This window comes from Coregonus clupeaformis, chromosome 23 (genome assembly GCF_020615455.1).
Source record: "Coregonus clupeaformis isolate EN_2021a chromosome 23, ASM2061545v1, whole genome shotgun sequence".
In the NCBI taxonomy this organism is placed as follows: Eukaryota; Metazoa; Chordata; class Actinopteri; order Salmoniformes; family Salmonidae; genus Coregonus; species Coregonus clupeaformis.
In genome coordinates this window covers 13726517-13751703 of record NC_059214.1, presented here as the reverse complement: position 1 = coordinate 13751703, position 25187 = coordinate 13726517, and the positions used below count along the sequence as shown (strand labels likewise).

The following is a 25187-nucleotide window of genomic DNA, read 5'->3' as shown; positions in this document are numbered from 1 at the left end:
ACGCCTAGCGAACAGTTTTTTAAATTATATGAGAAAAAAATATTCAATTTTATTTGGAACGGCAAGCCAGACAAAATTAAAAGGGCATATTTATATAATGAATATGAATTCGGAGGACAGAAATTATTAAATATTAAAGCATTAGACCTATCACTAAAAGCTTCAGTCATACAAAAGTTATACTTAAATCCGAACTGGTTCTCAAGCAAATTAGTAAGATTGTCTCACCCAATGTTCAAGAATGGCCTTTTTCCCTTTATTCAGATTACAACAACTCATTTGCAGTTATTTGAAAAGGAAATCATCTCCCAAATATCACTATTTCTAAAACAAGCCATAGAAAGTTGGTTGCAATTTCAATTTAATCCTTCAGAAACGACAGAACAAATAATGCAACAAATATTGTGGTTAAATTCAAATATACTAATTGACAAAAAAACTTAATTTTTTTTACAGAATGTTTAAAAAAGGTATAATCTTCGTAAATGATATCATCGGTGGGACTGGTGGAGTTATGTCGCACATGCAGCTAACGAAAACATATGGAAATGTCTGCTCTACCCAAAATTACAACCAAATAATTGCAGCCTTACCGCAAAAGTGGAAGAGGAAAGTGGAAGGGGGAGAAAGTAAGGAACTTGTCTGTCGGCCTTGCATTAAAGAACATAATTGGTTAAGGAAAACTGTGATAAATAAAAAAGTATGGACCAGCCGTCCCATATAGATTGCAAAATAGTTGGGAAGAGATCTTTGACGTACCGATCCCATGGCATAGTGTTTATGAACTGACATGCAAAACGACACCGGATTCAAAAATTTGAATTTTTCAATTTAAATTATTATATAAAATTCTTGCTACCAATAGAATGTTATTTATATGGGGGATACAATCTTCCCAGCTCTGCAGATTTTGCTGTGAAGAGACAGAATCATTAGATCATTTGTTTTGGTTCTGTCCATTTGTAGCTTGTTTTTGGACACAGGTCCAGGAATGGCTAAAGGATTGCAATATTTACCTGGAGCTAACCTTGCAGATAGCATTACTGGGTGATCTGAAAAGTCATAGTCAATCGATCAATAATATAATAATACTTTTAGCAAAAATGTTTATTTTTAATTCGCAATCTGTAGAAGCAATGAGAATAGAAAGGTTCAGAACTTTTGTAAATCATCACAGTACGGTTGAAATATATATGGCAAATAGAAATCCTATATGGATGGTGTTAAGAGATAGATGGGAGGTATTGAATAGATGTTGAAGGATGGGGCTAATAACAAATAATAACAAATAACAACAAATAATAACAAAGATAGCTAATAATGTAAGCATACTGTGTCCATAATAAGTATATAGGTTGTATGTTGGGAGCTTTTGGGAAAGAGCACAGTTAGAAAGATATGGCATATGGAAGCAAACCGGATGGACATCATGAAAATGATCGGAGAGGTTGTAAAATTGACTGCGTCCATAAAATGTAGATAGTAAGTATAAGCTGGAAGTAGAGGCCTAAGCATTGTTGTTCACTAATTTACCCCAAGTAGGGAAAGGATGGCGGGGTTGAAAAGTAATAAAGGGGAGTATTTATATAAAAAACATGGGGGATTGGAAGTGATGCAGACAATTACATTGATAGAAGATACAATCTATCTGCAATATTAAGCTGATCCACCCCCCCCCAAAAAAATAAATAAAAATAAAAATAATAATAATAATTAACTCATGAATAGTAATGCCAAATTTAGATAAGCTGCAAAATAGGGCAGGACATTTTCGCTGAGAGGCTAGTCCGTGCTCTGTCCGGGAGTCTAGGATTTCACAATGGCACAAATAGTCCAACTTTCTCAGTTGGATAGAGTGCAGAGTGCATAGGAACTCATAGGATGTATGGCAGGTTGATGTTTATTGCCATGAAACTTGTCCTGGAGGCAGAGCTGATCGTTTTCCACTACATAGGCCAGCTGCAAAGTCAAAATTGGCTATTATCGTAAACATTTATGAAAATAAAAAGTAGCTTTTTTGGTCTTCATTTAAGGTTAGGGTTAGGCATAAAGTTAGAAGTGTGGTTAAGGTTAGAGTTAGGTTTCAAATCTGATTTGTATTTTGCCGGGGCGGCAGGTAGCTTAGAGGTTAAGAGTGTTGTGCCAGTAACTGAAAGGTCACTGGTTCTAATCCCCGAGCCGACTAGGTGAAAAATCTGTCAATGTGCCCTTGAGAAAGGCACTTAACCCTAATTGCTTCTGTAAGTCGCTCTGGATAAGAGCGTCTGCTAAATGACTAAAATGTAAATGTAGACTTTGTGGCTTTGCCAGCTATAGTGACCACTGTGCAGAGCTGCTTTCAGTACATGAGTCATGACAATAAATGCCAACCTGCGGACGTACACTGAGTATACCAAACATTATGAACACCTTCCTAATATGGAGTTGCAACTCAATAATTATTCTATACCCTCAGAACAGCCTCAATTCGTCGGGGCATGGACTCTACAAGGTGTCGAAAGCGTTCCACAGGGATGCTGGCCCATGTTGACTCCAATGCTTCCCACAGTTGTGTCAAGTTGGCTGGATGTCCTTTGGACCATCCTTGATACACACGGGAAACTGTTGAGTGTGAAAAACCCGTCAGCTTTGCAGTTCTTTACACAAACCGGAGCACCTGGCACCTACTACCATACCCCGTTTAAAGGCACTTCAATCTTTTGTCTTGCCCAGTCACCCTTTGAATGGTAAACATACACAATTCATGTCTCAATTGTCTCACCTGAATTCACCTGGTCAGTCTATGTCATGGAAAGTGCAGGTGTTCTTAATGTTTTGTATACTCAGTGTATGCTTCCCTGAAGACATAAATATCAACAAGGTGACCTCAGATCTGTGCATTACTCGTTAAGTGTTTACTTGGAGCGGATAACAGAACCTATGAGGACCAACACTTCTAGAATTGTTTTACAACTTAAGGTATTTTAAATTAAAATGCCTCCTGTTAAGTAATTGCCTATTGCTCTGATTATTGACAGAACCATTTTCAATATTATGGCTATTCTTTCCATGCAATACATATTATATTGAACTTTAATACTTGTGATATCTTATTGAATGGAGCAAATCTTTCAAAGCACCATCGTTACACGTTTTTCTGCACCAGTACCACCTGCAAAGCCCCAAAGCATAAGTGACTCATCGCTATTGCTTGGTATTCAGATTGTCATTCAGCCACATCTAAACAGAATCATTATACTTATTTGTCTTGTCATCAAAGCTGCGCTTAGCACTCTGCCTTTGCCAGTTAACATTCACAAGTGACAATAGAATTAACAGATTCCTTTAAAATAGATAAGCTGCAAAAGTGACAGATACACACCAGCTAAGGCAACCGTAAGCATATCACTGATCTGTATGTATGTATGCCATAAAACATTTATATGAAACAGTCGTAATTTATGTTACTGCTGTTAACCATGTAGATTGAATAATATTTTATGAAGGTGTTGACATGCTCATGTGTCATGTCATGTTACTTTTACTGCATGTGGAGGAGGCCATGGTTAAATTTACCGTATCAAAAGTCATTCATGGACCACATCAATAAACCTGTAGCATACAGCTCTGAATGGTTGTCAGGAATGATTTCAATGTAACTACATTTAGTATTGTTGTACACTACATTAACATGTAAAAACTTGTGTCATTTTGCAGACACTCTTATCCAGAGCAACTTAGAGGAGCAATTAGGGTTAAGTGCTTTGCTCAATGGCACATTGACAGATTTTTAACCTACCTACTCTATTTTTAACCTACTCCTACTCCAATTGTTGCGAGCATTCATGAGGACATTTTCTTATTAAAGAGCTGTCGACTCCACAGTACAATGTCCATGCCCTTTGGATCTGGAATCACATGTCATACATTCAAAGACAGGGGCTTGAACCAGCGACCTTTCGGTTACTGACCCAACGCTCTTAACTGCTAGGCTACCTGCTGCGTGTCCCCAAAAAAATCGATAAATGTCTGACTGTATGAGCATTCTGTGTGGAACCACAACTAACAATATGCCCATTCTGACAGACAGGCAGCATCCATCAATATTATGTTCATTGCATGATTTCCAATTCTAAGCCATTGTGTTTTTGTTTGTATGATTACACTGAATTATTTACCAGCTATTGTAAGATGGCTGCCAACATAATCACGGGTGGCCATTATATATTCTTAATGACAGTATCTACACAGGGGAGAGGCAATTTCTCAGCCCCTGGAGTCCTCAAGTAGGCCACGTTTTGGCTGAAGCGCTCCACAAAAGAACAAGCAGCCATTGAAATTACCTGCAACCAAGCAGAGATAAGCAATCATCATCCCAGCCAGGGGAGTGTGGGAAAGCAGAGCACTCTAGCCAAGTGAAACCGTAGCACACCCTGTCATTTCTCAAGAAATAATCGGAGGGGGATGATGATGAGGGAGGGAGGAAGGGAGGGAGTAGCCTGTTCTGTCCGTCAGAGCATGGCTGAATAATGGCCATCATTTAAATGTGAAGTGTAGATTCTTTTCTCAGATGGATTTTCTTCGAAGATGGTTCTTTTGGGTGATGTTCACAGAAACTCCAATGTTCTGCCACCAGCCACTTGGCTGGAAAGAAGTGGTATCGCTTGATGGAAGCAGACAGATGGAGTACCTGGCTTGGGATCTAGACCTTAATCTCTCAGTTAGAACACGCACGTCAGACACCTATATCTTTCTAGGAAGCAGAGCAATCCTGGAGCTAAGTGTACTTACCTAAATCAGACAGACTCTCATTGTGGTTTTTAATTAATGTGGCCCCAGAGAGTCAAACAAAATGGGAAAAGTATCAGTTACATTTCAAACAGTGATAAGATTTAAGCTGGTCAAAGGAATTCCCCGAGCCTCGTTGGCACAGCGGAGCCGATAATGATAACGCAGTGAGATAAAAGCACAAATGTACATGAGCATTCATGAGGACATTTTCTTATTAAAGAGCTGTCGACTCCACAGTACAATGTCCATGCCCTTTGGATCTGGAATCACATGCCATACATTCAAAGACAGGGGCTTATTGCGTTTGTTCATCTGGAGGGAAAAATGGCCCCCGAACAGAAATACCCAATTTCAAGGAGTGTGATAACAAAGCAGACCCAGTGCTAAGAAACTGACCCGTTTAGATGACAAACCAAATACCAGGAAGAAACAAACGACCCACAAGGACAATAGACCCATAGGAAAGATGACTCCAACACTTTCAAAGGTGGATTGTTAGACTTGGACCATGACCAGATATTTATATTGTACAGTAAATTACTTTGTACACAGATAGTTGAAGTGGCTAAATCGCTTCAGTAGGGGGCAAATAATAAATAGATAAAAAGTTGCATAAAATATCTGGTTTGAATTGCCTGAAGAAGATCATGTTCTCAAAACACAGTGAATGCACTATAACCAGTTCATTTGTCTCTGTGGTTTCATTTCTGAAATAAATCCATGTTAAAATGGCCCATGTTACGGAAGTCCTTTAACTTCAACAGATATTTTTACATGCAAGGATTTTCAACTACTATTTTAGCCAAGGTTTATACTACTCAGTCGGAGTATTGGAGCCACCTGATACACAAATTAGATGTTCTAGTTGCAACAGTTAAGCAAATTGTTTATTTTCACTGTTAAACATGCTTTCCCTTCACATCACTACTTGGTCTTTGTGTATGTTTCTTTGTTCATACCGAAAAAACATAAAATATATATATATACAGTGGGGAAAAAAAGTATTTAGTCAGCCACCAATTGTGCAAGTTCTCCCACTTAAAAAGATGAGAGAGGCCTGTAATTTTCATCATAGGTAAACGTCAACTATGACAGACAAAATGAGAAAAACAAATCCAGAAAATCACATTGTAGGATTTTTAATGAATTTATTTGCAAATTATGGTGGAAAATAAGTATTTGGTCAATAACAAAAGTTTCTCAATACTTTGTTATATACCCTTTGTTGGCAATGACACAGGTCAAACGTTTTCTGTAAGTCTTCACAAGATTTTCACACACTGTTACTGGTATTTTGGCTCATTCCTCCATGCAGATCTCCTCTAGAGCAGTGATGTTTTGGGGCTGTCGCTGGGCAACATGGACTTTCAACTCCCTCCAAAGATTTCTATGGGGTTGAGATCTGGAGACTGGCTAGGCCACTCCAGGACCTTGAAATGCTTCTCACGAAGCCACTCCTTCGTTGCCCAGGCGGTGTGTTTGGGATCATTGTCATGCTGAAAGACCCAGCCACGTTTCATCTTCAATGCCCTTGCTGATGGAAGGAGGTTTTCACTCAAAATCTCACGATACATGGCCCCATTCATTCTTTCCTTTACACGGATCAGTCGTCCTGGTCCCTTTGCAGAAAAACAGCCACAAAGCATGATGTTTCCACCCCCATGCTTCACAGTAGGTATGGTGTTCTTTGGATGCAACTCAGCATTCTTTGTCCTCCAAACACAACGAGTTGAGTTTTTACCAAAAAGTTCTATTTTGGTTTCATCTGACCATATGACATTCTCCCAATCCTCTTCTGGATCATCCAAATGCACTCTAGCAAACTTCAGACGGGCCTGGACATGTACTGGCTGAAGCAGGGGGACACGTCTGGCACTGCAGGATTTGAGTCCCTGGCGGCGTAGTGTGGTACTGATGGTAGGCTTTGTTACTTTGGTCCCAGCTCTCTGCAGGTCATTCACTAGGTCCCCCCGTGTGGTTCTGGGATTTTGCTCACCGTTCTTGTGGTCATTTTGACCCCACGGGGTGAGATCTTGCGTGGAGCCCCAGATCGAGGGAGATTATCAGTGATCTTGTATGTCTTCCATTTCCTAATAATTGCTCCCACAGTTGATTTCTTCAAACCAAGCTGCTTACCTATTGCAGATTCAGTCTTCCCAGCCTGGTGCAGGTCTACAATTTTGTTTCTGGTGTCCTTTGACAGCTCTTTGGTCTTGGCCATAGTGGAGTTTGGAGTGTGACTGTTTGAGGTTGTGGACAGGTGTCTTTTATACTGATAACAAGTTCAAACAGGTGCCATTAATACAGGTAACGAGTGGAGGACAGAGGAGCCTCTTAAAGAAGAAGTTACAGGTCTGTGAGAGCCAGAAATCTTGCTTGTTTGTAGGTGACCAAATATTTATTTTCCAACATAATTTGCAAATAAATTCATAAAAAATCCTACAATGTGATTTTCTGGAGAAAATAAATCTCAATTTGTCTGTCATAGTTGACATGTACCTATGATGAAATTTACAGGCCTCTCTCATCTTTTTAAGTGGGAGAACTTGCACAATTGGTGGCTGACTAAATACTTTTTTTCCCCACTGTATCTTTGGATTGAGCAAACATTCCCATATTTCTTCGATAGCTGCATGTGTGAAATAAGTTCACCATTACTATTCATCATATCATTATTAAATATAATAAAAATAAAAATAAATCAATGAGTATGTTTGAGGTTTGCCATAATATTTGTTGTAATATTTGTTCTGTATTTTCTGGAGGATAAAATGTTTATTGTAACCTGCTTTGTATGACTTTGTATGACCAAAAATTAGGAGTTGTAATCTGTATAACGGCAAAAAGGCAATTTTTGAACAAAGCGTGAGCTTTCTTAGTAATCTACTGGAGAACCAGTTCGGGTTTAAGTATAACTTCTGTATGAGTGAAGCTTTTAGTGAGAGGTTTAGTGCTTTAATATGTAATAATTTAATAATAATTATATAAATAGGCATGTTTAATTTTGTCTGGCTTAGCGTTCCTGTCACGATCGTCGACAGATGAAGCGGACCAAGGCGCAGCGTGATAAGCGTACATACTTTATTTGTGTACACACACGAACCAAAACAATAAACCAAACGATACGTGAAGTCCTAGGTTATACACAACAAACCCTACGGAACAAGACCCACAATAAACTAGTGAAAACAGGCTGCCTAAGTATGGTCCCCAATCAGAGACAACGAGCTACAGCTGCCTCTGATTGGGAACCACCCTGGCCAACATAGATCTAAACGATCTAGAACGAAAACATAGAAAATGTAACAGAAACTCCACACCCTGGCTCAACATTTAAGAGTCCCCCGAGCCAGGGCGTGACAGTTCCAAATAAAGTGAAATATTTTATGTTCATTTTATTTTTTTAAATTATCGTCTAGAGTTGGCAGTGCCATAAGTAAATAAGTAAACTGTGATATGACTAATGAATTTATCAGTGTGATTTTTCCATAAATAGACAAGTATTTACCTCTCAATGGTTGGAGAATCTTGTCTATTTTTGCTAATTTTCTGTTAAAGTGTGTTGTGCTAAGTTCATTTATATCTTTAGGGATATGAATACCAAGTATGTCTAATTCGCCATCAGACCATTTTATTGGTAAACTACATGGTCATGTAAGAGTTGTATCTTCTAATGATCCAATACGTTATATGGTGCACTTATCATATTTTGGTTTTAGTCCAGAGAGGCTATAGAAGTGATCTACATCTTCAATGAGACTGTGCAGGGATCCAGATTGCGGACTTATGAGGAAATTCGAGTCATTGGCATACATTGACACTTTTGTTTTTAAGCCCTGGATTTCTAACCCCTTGCTGTTCTTGTTGGATCTGATTTTAATAGCTAGCATTTCAATGGCCATAACAAATAGATATGGAGACAGCGGACAACCTGGTTTTACTCCTCTTGACAGTTCAATACTTTCTGAGAAGTAACCATTATTTACTGTTGTACACCTGGTTTTGCTATACATAACTTTAATCCATTGTATAAGAGATTCAACACAATTAAAATAGTCCAGGCATTTATATATTAATTCTAGTCGTACTTTATCAAAAACCTTTTCAAAATCTGCTACGAAGACCAGGCCTGGTTTATTTGATGTTTCATATTGTTCTATTGTTTCAAGTAGTTGTCGTATATTTTCTCCAATGTATCGTCCATGTAACAAACCTGTCTCATCCGACTTAACAATATCTGGTAAAACCTTTTTAATTCTATGCGCTATGCATTTTTCCAGGATTTTTGCATCACAACATTGACATGTAAAAGACCTCCAGTTTTTTAAATGGACTGGATATTTATACTTACCACCTGGGTCCTGTTTCAGTAATAGTGAAAACAGACCTTCTTGCTGAGTACCCGATAGTCTACCATTTTTATAGTATAGTAGTTAAAACATGCTAATAGTGGATCTTTAAGTACATCAAACAAGGTTTGATATACAGTACCAGTCAAAAGTTTGGCGACACCTACTCATTCAAGGTTTTTTCTTTATTTTTACTATTTTCGACATTGTAGAATAATAGGGAAGACATCTATGAAATAACACATATGGAATTATGCAGTAACCCCAAAAATTGTTAATCAAATCAAAATATATTTTATATTTGAGATTCTTCAAATAGCCACCCTTTGCCTTGATGACAGCTTTGCACACTCTTGGCATTCTCTCAACCAGCTTCACCTGGAATGCTTTTCCAACAGTCTTGGAGGAGTTCCCACATATGCTGGGCACTTGTTGGCTGCTTTTCCTTCACTCTGCCGTCCGACTCATCCCAAACCATCTCAATTGGGTTGAGGTCGGGGGATTGTAGAGGCCAGGTCATCTGATGCAGCACTCCATCACTCTCCTTCTTGGTAAAATAGCCCTTACACAGCTTGGAGGTGTGTTGGGTCATTGTCCTGTTGAAAAACAAATGATAGTCCCACTAAGCCCAAACCAGATGGGATGGCGTATCGCTGCAGAATGCTGTGGCCTTGAATTCTAAATAAATCACAGTGTCACCAGCAAAGCACCCCCACACCATAACACCTCCTCCTCCATGGTTTACTGTGGGAACTACACATGCGGAGATCATCCGTTCACCCACACCGCGTCTCGCAAAGACAAGGCGGTTGGAACCAAAAATCTCCAATTTGGACTCCAGACCAAAGGACAGATTTCCACCAGTGTAATGTCCATTGCTCGTGTTTCTTGGTCCAAGCAGGTCTCTTCTTATTATTGGTGTCGTTTAGTAGTGGTTTCTTTGCAGCAATTCAACCATGAAGGCCTGATTCACATAGTCCCCTCTGAACAGTTGATGTTGAGATGTGTCTGTGACTTGAACTCTGTGAAGCATTTATTTGGGCTACAATTTCTGAGGCTGGTAACTCTAATGAACTTATCATCTGCAGCGGAGGTAATTATGGGTCTTCCATTCCTGTGGCGGTCCTCATGAGAGCCAGTTTCATCATAGCGGTTGATGGTTTTTACGACTGCACTTGAAGAAACTTTCAAAGTCATTAATGTTCCGTATTGAATGACCTTCATGTCTTAAAGTAATGATGGACTGTCGTTTCTCTTTGCTTATTTGAGCTGTTCTTGCCATAATATGGAGTTGGTATTTTACCAAATAGGGCTATCTTCTGTATACCCCCCCTACCTTGTAACAACACAACTGATTGGCTCAAAGGCATTAAGAAGGAAATCAATTCCACAAATTAACTTTTAAGAAGGCACACCTGTTAATTGAAATGTATTCCAGGATCCTACCTGGGGGAAAAAGTTAAGAAAAACCCTTCAATGAGTAGGTGTGTCCAAACTTCTGACTGGTAGTGTACATGCACAGGAAAGGACAACGAACTAGCGATAGCACTTCATGTTCTGTTTCTTTAACAATGAGACAACTGATTATTCATTATATGCACTACCTGGAGCCTACAGTCTAGTTTGAATGGATTTCACATGACTGGGAATACAGATATACATCTGTTGGTCACAGATACCTTTAAACAAATGGGCCTCACAATGGGTCTCAGGATCTCGTCATGGTATTTCTGTGCATTCAAATTGCCATAGATAAAATGCAATTGTGTTCATTGCCCGTAGCTTATGCCTGCCCATACCATAACCCCACCGCCACCATGGGTCTCTCTGTTCACAACGTTGACATCAGCAAACCGCTCGCCCACACAACGCTATACATGTGGTCTGCGGTTGTGAGGCCTGTTGGACGTACTGCCAAATTCTCTAAAATGACGTTGGAGGTGGCTTATGGTAGTGGAATTAACATACAATTGTCTGGCAACAGTTCTGGTGGACACTCCGTTAGTCAGCATGCCAATTGCACACTCCCTCAAAACTTGACACATCTGTGGCATTGTGTTGTGTGACAAAACTGCTCATTTTAGAGTGGCCTTTTATTGTCCCCAGCATAAGGTGCACCTGTGTAATGATAATGCTGTTTAATCAGCTTCTTGATATGCCACACCAGTCAGGTGGATGGATTATCTTGGGAAAGGAGAAATCCTCGCTAACAGAGTTGTAAACTAATTGGTGCGCAAGATTTGAGAGAAATACGCTTTTTTTGTGTATGGAAAATTTCTAGGATGTTTAATTTCAGCTCAGGAAACATGGGACCAACACTTTACTTGTTGCGATTATATTTTTGTTCAGTATACATTACACGCACTAACAATAGTCTAGTCTAAACGATCAACCATCATATTGGCTAACTCATACCATTACTGGTTTATTGGAGTAGCCTGTATTTCTCAAAATTCCCCCTAAGCTGTCGGCCGAGTGCGGAGCAGTGAGTCACTGAATACCATAGTGACAATTATTGCCACTAATTCATTTTATCATATGCTACAGCTGCAATGGGCTATATTTTCAACTCATTATGCACAATGTCTGTTAACCATAATTATCCAATCCTACATTGGGCACATAACCGCCTAAATGGAAGAGAAGAATTGGACAGCGAAAGAAGAGAAAAAGGGGCCAAGAGCATCAAAAACAGTAGGCCTGCACATTTCTGTTGTTGTTCATATAGGTCCTATTCTGTCATTTCTTCATGAAGGCCTACTGAAAACGTGGGTGAGCTGAAGTGCACTTAGATTTGCCCTTACCAAAGGACTCAACGTCCAATCCATCAGTGTCCCATTTGCCTATTCATTCAATGCAAATCTGCTGTGAGTTGCAGAATTAAGCTACCACTTATAGTTGTAGCCTAATCAATAACTTGTAACACAATATCACAACTAAAAATGCAATTGTCTTTCATTACACAACATAGGCCAAATAGCCGACTGGCCCCGTATATCAATAGACTGACTATATTTTCTGTATTGTCATCTGCATCTATAGCCAGCCTACTGTTTTGCCCCACTAATTGCGCCCTTAATGAAGTGGCATTCAGTCCGATATCATTTAAGTGCATTTCCATCCAGACAAAAAATTTAATAATAATAATCACTCGTGGATGATTATAGTTTCACATATCGACAGTTTACCAAACTGTATAGATGTAGAGAGAGAATGGGGGGAACAGCCCGCTTTTACTTTATTTTCAGTCATCAGGTAGTCTTCTCTTTCATCTTCCTCCACCCCCATGATGACAATGTCGTGCCTCATGCTTCTGCATTTTAAGTCCAGTATTGCCGCCTTCTTCTGTTTATTGTCATCCTGGAGTGTATTTGTTGTATTTTGTAGGTTTGCGGCTGTGGCTCGGAGGGTTTCATTTTCTGCCCTTACCTCCTGTATTAGTTTTCTTAAATTCCATAGATAATCTGAGAGACTTTGGAGCAAATCGAGCTTCTTCAATTGCTCATTCATGTCTGCCAACAGAGCACTGTCTTCCCTAGAGAATGTTGTGGGGTATTCTCCCTTCGTTTCTCCGTCCATATTCAAATGTTTGGATGGCCGCACCTTGTCGGTTTCACTGGAGGACAGTACTACTTTTGTTTGTTTTACTTGTTGACTAAGCATATCTTGAGATAGATCTATAAAAGGCTCTAGTTCTGATATATCCTCCAGTTTGATCGTTGTTAACAATTAATGGCTAAATTACCATTTCTAAACAATAATAATGGGACAGGTTTGGAGCTCAGCACGTCCACCGCCACCTACCACTTAATTTCCCTCGTGTATTCACCACTGCAGTATTAATCAGCTTTCAAAAATCATAGTCAGTTAGACATAATGACTGTGATGGTCAAATTATAACATTAAATCATTCAGCAGAGCAATTATGGGCAAGTCAGAACTGTAAACCCAACTAATTTATATAAAACCCTTTCAATATATACATACAGTGGGGGAAAAAAGTATTTAGTCAGCCACCAATTGTGCAAGTTCTCCCACTTAAAAAGATGAGAGAGGCCTGTCATTGTCATCATAGGTACACGTCAACTATGACAGACAAATTGAGCATTTTTTTCTCCAGAAAATCACATTGTAGGATTTTTTATGAATTTATTTGCAAATTATGGTGGAAAATAAGTATTTGGTCACCTACAAACTAGCAAGATTTCTGGCTCTCACAGACCTGTAACTTCTTCTTTAAGAGGCTCCTCTGTCCTCCACTCGTTACCTGTATTAATGGCACCTGTTTGAACTTGTTATCAGTATAAAAGACACCTGTCCACAACCTCAAACAGTCACACTCCAAACTCCACTATGGCCAAGACCAAAGAGCTGTCAAAGGACACCAGAAACAAAATTGTAGACCTGCACCAGGCTGGGAAGACTGAATCTGCAATAGGTAAGCAGCTTGGTTTGAAGAAATCAACTGTGGGAGCAATTATTAGGAAATGGAAGACATACAAGACCACTGACAATCTCCCTCGATCTGGAGCTCCACGCAAGATCTCACCCCGTGGGGTCAAAATGACCACAAGAACGGTGAGCAAAAATCCCAGAACCACACGGGGGGACCTAGTGAATGACCTGCAGAGAGCTGGGACCAAAGTAACAAAGCCTACCATCAGTACCACACTACGCCGCCAGAGACTCAAATCCTGCAGTGCCAGACGTGTCCCCCTGCTTAAGCCAGTACATGTCCAGGCCCGTCTGAAGTTTGCTAGAGTGCATTTGGATGATCCAGAAGAGGATTGGGAGAATGTCATATGGTCAGATGAAACCAAAATATAACTTTTTGGTAAAAACTCAACTCGTCGTGTTTGGAGGACAAAGAATGCTGAGTTGCATCCAAAGAACACCATACCTACTGTGAAGCATGGGGGTGGAAACATCATGCTTTGTGGCTGTTTTTCTGCAAAGGGACCAGGACGACCGTGTAAAGGAAAGAATGAATGGGGCCATGTATCGTGAGATTTTGAGTGAAAACCTCCTTCCATCAGCAAGGGCATTGAAGATGAAACGTGGCTGGGTCTTCTTTTTCTCATTTTGTCTGTCATAGTTGACGTGTACCTATGATGAAAATTACAGGCCTCTCTCATCTTTTTAAGTGGGAGAAATTGCACAATTGGTGGCTGACTAAATACTTTTTTCCCCCACTGTACATCCAACTGATTGCAGCATTATCACAAAATGGAGGAGGCAGGTGGGAGGGGGAGAAGGTAGGGAATTAGTTTTTCTGCCATATATTAAAGACCAAAATTGGCTGAAAAAGATTGGCATAAACTGAAAAATATACCAGTTTCATTTGAGGACAAAAACATTGACAGTTGTGCCATGCAGGTTGCAAAATAGCTAGGAAGAGATGTTCTATGTACTGATTCCATGGCACATGGTGAATGAACTAATACACAAAACAACGCTTGATTCAACAGTTTGAGTTTTTCAATTTAAATTATTTTACAAAATTCTTGCCACCAACAGAATGTTAAACACAGTGCCTTCGGGAAGTATTCAGACCCCTTGACTTTTTCCTGATCAATCTACACACAAAATACACCATAATGACAAAGCAAAAACAGGTTTTTAGACATATTTTCTCATTTATAAAAAATTTAAAACTGAAATAACACATTTACATGAGTATTCAGACCCTTTACTCAGTACTTTGTTGAAGCGCCTTTGGCAGCGATTACAGCATCGAGTCTTCTTGGGTATGACGCTACAAGCTTGGCACACCTGTATTTGGGAGTTTCTCCCTTTCTTCTCTGCAGATCCTCTCAAGCTCTGTCAGGTTGGATGGGGAGCATTGCTGCACAGCTATTTTCAGGTCTCTCCAGAGATGTTCGATCGGGTTCAAGTCCGTGCTCTGGCTGGGCCACTCAAGTACATTCAGAGACTTGTGTTGTCTTGGCTGTGTGCTTAGTCGTTGTCCTTATCGTTGTCCTGTTAAAAGGTGAACCTTCGCCCCAGTCCGAGCGCTCTGGAGCAGGTTTTCATCAAGGATCTCTCTGTACTTTGCTCCGTTCATTTGTCCCTCGATCCTGACTAAGCTCCCAGTCCCTGCCGCTGAAAAACATCCCCACAGCATGATGCTGCCACCACCACTCTTCACCGTAGGGATGGTGCCAGGTTTTCTCCAGATGTGACGCTTGGCATTCAGGCCAAAGAGTTCAATCTTGGTTTCATCAGACCAGAGAATCTTGTTTCTCATGGTCTGATAGTCTTTAGGTGCCTTTTGGCAAACTCCAAGCGGGCTGTCATGTGCCTTTTACTGAAGAGTGGCTTCCGTCTGGCCACTCTACCATAAAGGCCTGATTGATGGCGTGCTGCAGAGATGGTTGTCCTTCTGGAAGGTTCTCCCATCTCCACAGAGGAACTCTAGAGCTCTGTCAAAGTGACCATCGGATTCTTGGTCACCTCCCTGACCAAGGCCCTTCTCCCCTGATTGCTCAGTTTGGCCGGGCGGCCAGCTCTAGGAAGAGTCTTGGTGGTTCCAAACTTCTTCCATTTAAGAATGATGGAGGCCACTGTGTTCTTGGTGACCTTCAATGCTGCAGAAATGTTTTGGTACCCTTCCCCAGATCTATGCTTCGACACAATCCTGTCCCGGAGCTCTACGGACAATTCCTTTGACCTCATGGCTTGGTTTTTGCTCTGACATGCACTGTCAACTGTGGGACCTTATATAGACAGGTGTGTGCCTTTCCAAATCATGTCCAATTAATTGAATTTACCATAGGTGGACTCCAATCAAGCTGTAGAAACATCATAAGGATTATCAATGGAAACTGGATGTGCCTGAGCTCAATTTCGAGTCTCATAGCACAGGGTCTGAATACTTATGTAAATAAGGTATTTCTGTTTTTAATTTTGAATACATTTGCAAAATGATCTAAAAACCTGTTATCGCTTGGTCATTATGGGGTATTGTGTGTAGATTGCTGAGAAGAAAAAAAAATCATCAATTTTAGAATAAGGCTGTAACGTAACAAAATGTGGAAAAAGTCAAGGGGTCTGAATATTTTCCGAAGGCACCGTATATGTTTATATATGGGGCAAACAACAATCTCAGCTCTGCAGATTTTGCTGCGAAGAAACAGAATCATTAGATCATTTATTCTGGTATTGTCCCCATGTAGCTTGTTTCTGGTCACAGGTTCAGGAATGGCTAAAAAAAATCCTAAAATGAATCCTACAAATAGCAGTGTTGGGCAATTTGGAAAACCATAGTCAATCAATTAAAAATATCATAATACTCTTAGGAAAAATATGTATCTTTAACGTACAATCTGTGGATACTATGCAATCAGAGAAGTTAAAAGTTAATGTGAGACATCACAGCTACGGCTGTTACGGTGACCGTATTACTGCCACACCGGTAAATAGTAACCGCAAAATACCAGTCTCAATGTCAACAGTGAAGAGGCGACTCCGGGATGCTGACCTTCTAGGCAGAGTTTCAAAGAAAAAGCCATATCTCAGACTGGCCAATAAAAATAAAAGATTAAGATGGGCAGTCTGAGATATGGCTTTTTCTTTGCAACTCTGCCTAGAAGGTCAGCATCCTGGAGTCGCCTCTTCACTGTTGACGTTGAGACTGGTGTTTTGCGGGTACTATTTAATGAAGCTGCCAGTTGAGGACCTGTGAGTTGTCTGTTTCTCAAACTAGACACTTTAATGTATTTGTCCTCTTGCTCAGTTGTGCACCGGGGCCTCCCACTCCTCTTTCTATTCTGGTTAGAGACAGTTTGCTCTGTTCTGTGAAGGGAGTAGTACACAGCGTTGTACGAGATCTTCAGTTTCTTGGCAATTTCTCGCATGGAATAGCCTTCATTTCTCAGAACAAGAATAGACTGACGAGTTTCAGAAGAAAGTTATTTGTTTCTGGCCATTTTGAGCCTGTAATCAAACCCACAATTGCTGATGCTCCAGATACTCAACTAATCTCTAGAAGGCCAGTTTTATTGCTTCTTTAATCAGCACAAACATTTTCAGCTGTGCTAACATAATTACAAAAGGGTTTTCTAATGATCAGTTAGCCTTTTAAAATGATAAACTTGGATTAGCAAACACAACATGCCATTGGAACACAGGACTGATGGTTGCTGATAATGGGCCTCTGTACGCCTATGTAGATATTCCATTAAAAATCAGCAGTTTCCAGCTACAATAGCCATTTACAACATCAACAATGTCTACACTGTATTTCTGATCAATTTGATGTAATTTGAATGGACAAAAAATTGCTTTCCTTTCGAAAACAAGGACATTTCTAAGTGACCCCAAACTTTTGAACGGTAGTGTATTAAAAATCTAAACATATAGCCCAACATTTGTATCACAACTAAACTTACATAAATAACTCTAGATTAAGCATATAGGAGTACTTGTTTCTTTGTTAACTGCTAAACACAGAATAGCCCCATGTGTGCACTCCCTCAAATCATTTGGAGAAAATATCCTTTCTATTTTATTCAGCTATGTTCTGTTGTATTCTGAATACTATAAAATACTATGCCACGGAATTCTAGTGTAGCCCACAGCCATATGGCATATTCTGTTCTTCTGAAATAGATACATTTTCTTCATATCATGTTTGTTTAGACCTGTCTAAAATAAATAATGGATTTATTGTGATGGTGTAGGCTATATTACATGGATTTATTAGACTTTTTTAAATGTAGATGTTCCTAAGGTCTGCATCAGTGGCTTGTAGGCTATGTGTGGAAGCCAGGAGATGCTAAATGTGTTTATGTTAATTAATGTTCAATTATCGAGAGACCGGAAGTTATTTGCTTGACAATCACCAGTTGACACAATTTCATGACCGCCACAGCTCTAATCACAGCACAGTTGAAAAATATATGGCGCGTGGAAATCAAAAAGGTTTACAACGGTAGCAGCTAGTATTCCGGAGACGACGAACGCCGAAGCCTGCCCGAGCAAGGAAGAGAGGCAGCCTCGGCCGAAACCGTGACAGGGTGGACTACGGAGATAGGTGGGATGGGCTGAGAGTAGCAGAGAGCTGCGTTTAAAAAGCTCATGATCGGTAATAGGTATTACTGCAAACACTAGATAGATGTCAGAGTACTAACTATCCAAAATGTTGTGTGTATATATGAAAAAAACTTATTTTATGTAACTGTGCAAAAAAAAGTACCAGGTATGTAAAATGGGTGTCAAATGTATATATAACAAAAAAAACAGTAAAAACAGAAATGTAAAAACAAAGTTACTTTTGTCCTCGAAAGAGGGGGGGTGCACTGCAGGCATTTCGACTGTCATCAGAACCATTGACTAATTCAAGCTAATTCAAGCTCTGCATTGGGCTAATTCAAGCTCTGCTGATCCCAGATCTGTGAAGCCAGCAGACTATAGACGTTTAGCAGGCTATCTAGCAGATCAGGTGGATAGATTGAGGCAGGACCCACTGGGTAAAAACTGGTTGAATCAATGTTGTTTCCACATCATTTCCAAAGAATTCAATGTGCTGAAGTTGAATCAACGTGGAAAACTGATTGGATTTGCAAAAAGTCATCAACGTAAGGGAATTTCGTATTTTTTCACCCAATTTTTTACCTATATCCAATGACAGGGTGACATTTTTGGTTGATTTCATGTTGAATTCACATTAGCTGACATCGCAACCAAATGTAAATCAAAACTAGACGTTGAACTGTGCCCAGTGAGGAAAGTTATTCATTTGAATGCATTCAGGTATTTTTCAAATTCACAGAGCGAATCTCCACCCATTTATGTATTATTTTTGTACATGTTACAGATAGAAGGCATATTGCGGAAAGATCTCAACACATTCGTCAAGACCAAACAACCAAAACACATAAAACACACCTTTCTTGGCTATTTGACCTATGCTTCTCACAGAGTAGAAGGGTTTAAGTCAAGTAAGTTCATATCATATGTGGCTTACCGTCTTCCTTCACTAGTACCTCCTTCTGGCACATGTCCTGCACGTTGACAGTGCAGTTGACGATGAACTCGGGTGTAGAGCATTCATTGTGAGTGACCTCTTCACACTGATAACACTGGATCTGCAGTGCCAGCCCTACAACATACATGAGAAACACAGGTTGCCATAGCAAATCTGTTCCTAATTGACTTACCTGTATGAATAAAGATTTTTTTAAAGAACACAAAACCAATACAATACAATACAAAAGTATGAAGTGAGACACTAGTATACCCATGGACAACGAAATATACTGTACAAAAAAACACATACAGTATGGCATGGTATGGTAAAACTATGAAACAGTTCACAATATCTGTGCAGACATGTCCAAACTATACAACTCATGTGGATCTCAGCCTTAATTTCCCTCTGAAAATATTTTGATATCGGCTGATATGACAAGATTCCTGATACAACTGCAGCTGCAATTACTGTGGTTAAGTCATACAGTATAATCATAAAATATGTACTGTAATTCTCCCCTGACAGAACATCAGATATTAGGACATGGTACATTAAACATTTTCTTAACAGGCCATTATGTCCCAGAAAATTTCACGAGCGTAAGAAAGCCCTGTTTCAACTTGAAAATGGACCTGAAGAAAATCTAAATGTAGCTTATTCACCTAAATGTAGCTTAGTCACCTTATTTACCAACTATGACACAGCAAGCAACTTCATTCAGCTACAGTTGAGTAGTGACTGTGTTTCAAATATGAGTACTGTTCCATCATCCAGTGTGCAACAGTATGCCCCATCCGAATGTCACACATTTTCTGGAGTTCTGCTTTGGTAAACAGACATCTAAAACTGTAAGTAAAGGCTGACAGTTAGCAATTTGCAATGTCAGGGTACATGGGGATTTTTCCAGGTACCCAGGGGAAAGTTACACTAATTCAGTCAAACCAGGTTTCAGGGATACATCAAAAACAACATTATTGGCAGGCAGAGAGAAATATTTGATATGCAGCACAGCAGAGTTCGATTAGCATTAAACTCCCTCTATTATGTGAGCAAAACAAATTATGTTGATGTCATTCAATGCTAAGCAATATAATGAGACTACCAAACATAATGTATTCCCAGTGCTTAATTTGTAAATCGGGATGTGCCGGAGTAAAATGTGAGCACGAGAGGGTGGTGACCTAGGGAGCTCTGAGGTACCGGAACGCATGAGAAAAAAAATCACCTTTATAGTAAAGAATTGCATGCATATCATTGCATTTGCGTAGTGGCATAGAGCAGTAGAGTAGAGGCACTTACAGAAGTTGCACACATGGAGAACATTTTTAGTGGCCTAGGGTTTGGAAAAATGTGATCTTTTATAAATGCATTTCATGCAATTCTACATCATTTTACATGACTGGAGACTTTGGCATAATATTTGTTAATGCCGTGTTCAAAACATGGGAACTCGTAACTGGGACATCTCCGACTTCTGACATCAGTGGGTTCAAGACAACTGAGAACTCGAGGGAAAAAATTGTTTTGAACGGTCATCCAACACGGAATTCCAAATCGGGAGCTCAGGCCTCTTTCTAGAGCTCCAACTTTCCAACCTGAAGATCACTGACGTCGACCTTGTTTCTTTCCGAGTTCCCAGTTGTTATGAAAGCACCATAATACCACACAAATGATGGAAATTACAGGTTACTTTGACACTAACAAACTGAGAATCTGAGATCAATAAAAACAACCTTGTCTTGAATCCATCAATAGCATAGGCCTAGGTGTGTGCAGACACATATTGTAGGCTACAACATGAGGAGGAAATTATAGTCCTAAAAATGCTTTCCAGCTTCACTGACTCACCCAATGATGCGCAGCTCACTTCCTGGTGATGGCCGATGTGCTCGTGCCAAAAGCCTCTCTCTCTCTTGTTTTACTTTGTAAAACAATCGGCTTATTTGAAAGTTGATCAAATATTTTGGTAGCCTACATCAGACGGATTAGAGTCTTCTCTTTTCAGCAGGAGCCATTTGCTTTCCAACCTGTGTTTTCCAGCAATTGTATTTGAAGTATTGCCTGTTTTGTATGCATGCCATTTGTTCACTGAGAGATTTGCCGCACGTTCCCGACTGTAGGCTATGCCTTGTTATTCGGCTACACTCCACAGCTAGGAAAAAAAAATAAGAAGCTGATGCTCTGTGGCTAAATGATATGCTTTCTCATGGTGTAGTAGGCTATTCTGAATTATTTCATTTATTTCTGAACAGACAGCAGTAACTATAACTTTGACAAATGTATTTCAATTTATCAGGGGTGCTGCAGCTCCTCCAGAACCCTTCGCACGCACAACAATCTCACACTCAATTCATGCAAATATGTACGAAAAGTATTTCAGCAGATTTTGTGTTTTTTGTGCATTTTTGTGTAGCTTCATTCATATGAAAAGACACATTTTTGTGCGACTTAATTCATAGGAAAATACATTTTGGGGGGCAAACATCAGAACAATATTTTGAACGTTATTAGAGCAATGCATGATGGGCAATGGTGTTCTATACTGCTTTTTTTTGTGTCCCACATTTATTTATATAAAATAAAATAAAACGTGTGAACAACCCAATATTGTTAATCAACCAGGTTGTCAACGAAATAATTATAATATAATAGTAGCCTTACGTTGTTCTTTTTTTAATGAATGCCAATACTGTTTTCTATGCTTGTTTTCGCTTAATACTTTGGGATACTGGTGAACTTGTAGTCAGAAAGGCCCTTTTTTCACGTAGGCCTACACAATTCACAATTTTCTTCATAGCGCATTTCATATTTTGTGGAGCTTACAGTACACAATTTTCTGCATAATGCATTTAATACAAGGCTCCACTTTATTGTGTACATTACACCATTTCTTTCATAATGCATTTTATACAAGGCTATGTCGAATTTTGTGAGGGTTACCAGATTGGAGAAAAAAATACAGATTTTTCTGTAGATTTTTTGTGGTATCGATGAAGGTATTTGATTGGGAATGGGGATACAATTTTATGATGGGAAATTATAATACAGACCATAATACACACACACACAGACACACACACACACACACAAACACTTACATACATATACACACACTCACTTTGTTTGTACTCATGTTATAGCCAACTACTGACTTTCGTATGAATTATTTTTAATTAAATATTTGTATGTAGTCATGTATTCATTATCTTTAACTGGTAAAATGTTCGTAGTTTGCATGTTTCAGTAATAATTACCATGGTTAAATAGTCGTAAATCTCTGCTTGATTTAGCTTTTGGTATATTTGAGATGGTTTGGGATGAGTTGGACCGCAGAGTGAAGGAAAAGCAGCCAACAAGTGCTCAGCATATGTGGGAACTCCCTCAAGACTGTTGGAAAAGCATTCCTCATGAAGCTGGTTGAGAGAATGCCAAGAGTGTGCAAAGCTGTCATCAAGGCAAAGAGTGGCTACTTTGAAGAATCTAAAATCTAAAATATATTTTGATTTGTTTAACACTTTTTTGGTTACTACATGATTCCATATGTGTTATTTCATAGTTTTGATGTCTTCCCTATTATTCTACAATGTCGAAAATAGTTTTTTTTTTTTTGTATAACCTTGAATGAGTAGGTGTGTCCAAACTTTTGACTGGTACTGTATATATATATATATATATATATATATGTTTTATGAATATTTTCATGCCATGAGAGGTACCGGATCCGGCCAAATAGGTCCCGGAACAAAACAGTCCAAAGAGAGGTGCCGGATCCTGTTCCAGCAGGATCCGGCACAAATTAAGCACTGTGTATTCCCAAACGGCTAAGTGTAGTACGCTACAACGGATGTGTCATAATATACCCATCAATACGCACCAACGGGTGCCGATTGCATAGAAACTCCTTTGTCAAAATTGTTTCGAACAGTGTTTCCATCTGAAAGCAGGCTTGCCTCATTGTCTTGACATCCACACACTGGTGTAAAGATAATACTTTTTTGTTCCCACATCAACAGTGCCAAACCGTGCGAAAAGATGCAATAGGAAATATCACAGAGAAGTATAGGCTACTGAAAATGTTATAATCAACTTTTTCCCCCCTTTCAAAATAACCAAGTTGCTTGCGCTCCAGGATAGCCTACTGGCTATCAAAGACGCACCCTGAGCTTACCTTCCTCTCCAAAAACGTTATTAATACTAGGCCTACTCCAGTTAGACTCATAATTTCTGGTATTACAAATAATTTAGATAGACTAGCCATTGCATTCCAAAACTGTTTGCAGTGTTACAGTTAACAAATCCCGTAGGTAACATACCTGATTTGAGGATAAACCAGAACAAAGTTGTGTAAGTAAGCAGCCGCATTCTTTCCCTGGTGTCGCTTAGGAAGGAAACATTAGACCCGGTGATGTTGCAAGGAGTGCACAGTCCATGTATGGATCAGACGAACGTCCATGCTAGCCTCCTAAACGTTCAGTGCTGCGTACCTCTGATTCAACAGTGAGCCCAGCTACTGCACTTGCCAGAGTGATAACTGGGGAGGAGTGGAGGTTGCAAGTGTACCATGTGATATGATGATGTGTTTAATCCAAAAATGGCAGGGGTTTAAATGTTATGATTTTAATCAGATTTCCAGTGCTTTAAAGTAATCTATAACCAGGGGTGGACTGGGACAAAAAAGTCAGCCCTGGCATTTTAGTCACATCAGCCCACATCCCAGTACCATCTTTCCATTTTTCTATTCTGACTGAATGACTGACAGATCGTGTTTGACTTTGAATGTGAATTTGGGCCCCCTCCGCTCAGCCAATCAGAAAACCAGACTGGCCATTGCCCACTGGTCAGCCAAATGCTCAATACAGATTATTATGACAACAGAGAAATTGTGTCTTTTATTTTCATTTTTTATATACAGATATACAGTGGGGAGAACAAGTATTTGATACACTGCTGATTTTGCAGGTTTTCCTACTTACAAAGCATGTAGAGGTCTGTAATTTTTATCATAGGTACACTTCAACTGTGAGAGACGGAATCTAAAACAAAAATCCAGAAAATCACATTGTATGATTTTTAAGTAATTAATTTGCATTTTATTGCATGACATAAGTATTTGATACATCAGAAAAGCAGAACTTAATATTTGGTACAGAAACCTTTGTTTGCAATTACAGAGATCATACGTTTCCTGTAGGTCTTGACCAGGTTTGCACACACTGCAGCAGGGATTTTGGCCCACTCCTCCATACAGACCTTCTCCAGATCCTTCAGGTTTCGGGGCTGTCGCTGGGCAATACGGACTTTCAGCTCCCTCCAAAGATTTTCTATTGGCTTCAGGTCTGGAGACTGGCTAGGCCACTCCAGGACCTTGAGATGCTTCTTACGGAGCCACTCCTTAGTTGCCCTGGCTGTGTGTTTCGGGTCGTTGTCATGCTGGAAGACACAGCCACGACCCATCTTCAATGTTCTTACTGAGGGAAGGAGGTTGTTGGCCAAGATCTCGCGATACATGGCCTCATCCATCCTCCCTCAATACGGTGCAGTCATCCTGTCCCCTTTGCAGAAAAGCATCCCCAAAGAATGATGTTTCCACCTCCATGCTTCACGGTTGGGATGGTGTTCTTGGGGTTGTACTCCTTCTTCTTCCTCCAAACACGGCGAGTGGAGTTTAGACCAAAAAGCTATATTTTTGTCTCATCAGACCACATGACCTTCTCCCATTCCTCCTCTGGATCATCCAGATGGTCATTGGCAAACTTCAGACGGGCCTGGACATGCGCTGGCTTGAGAAGGGGGACCTTGCGTGCGCTGCAGGATTTTAATCCATGACGGCGTAGTGTGTTACTAATGGTTTTCTTTGAGACTGTGGTCCCAGCTCTCTTCAGGTCATTGACCAAGTCCTGCCGTGTAGTTCTGGGCTGTTCCCTCACCTTCCTCATGATCATTGATGCCCCACGAGGTCAGATCTTGCATGGAGCCCCAGACCGAGGGTGATTGACCGTCATCTTGAACTTCTTCCATTTTCTAATAATTGCGCCAACAGTTGTTGCCTTCTCACCAAGCTGCTTGCATATTGTCCTGTAGCCCATCCCAGCCTT

The 25187-nt window shown here is 39.9% G+C and overlaps 1 protein-coding gene across 1 annotated transcript in view; it reads right to left on the bottom strand.

The window, feature by feature from the left end:
• The window catches only part of LOC121536636 (ly6/PLAUR domain-containing protein 1-like), a 47998-nt gene extending 24418 nt beyond the window's left edge, over positions 1-23580 (bottom strand). Inside the window, exons 1-2 of the mRNA XM_041844046.2 lie at positions 23406-23580; positions 19087-19221 (exon numbers count right to left, since the gene is read on the bottom strand). Of these exons, the coding sequence (XP_041699980.1) occupies positions 19087-19221; positions 23406-23454 (184 nt within the window). The 5' untranslated portion in view covers positions 23455-23580. The remainder of the gene's footprint in view (positions 1-19086; positions 19222-23405) is intronic.
• Between the last annotated feature and the right edge of the window lie 1607 nt (positions 23581-25187).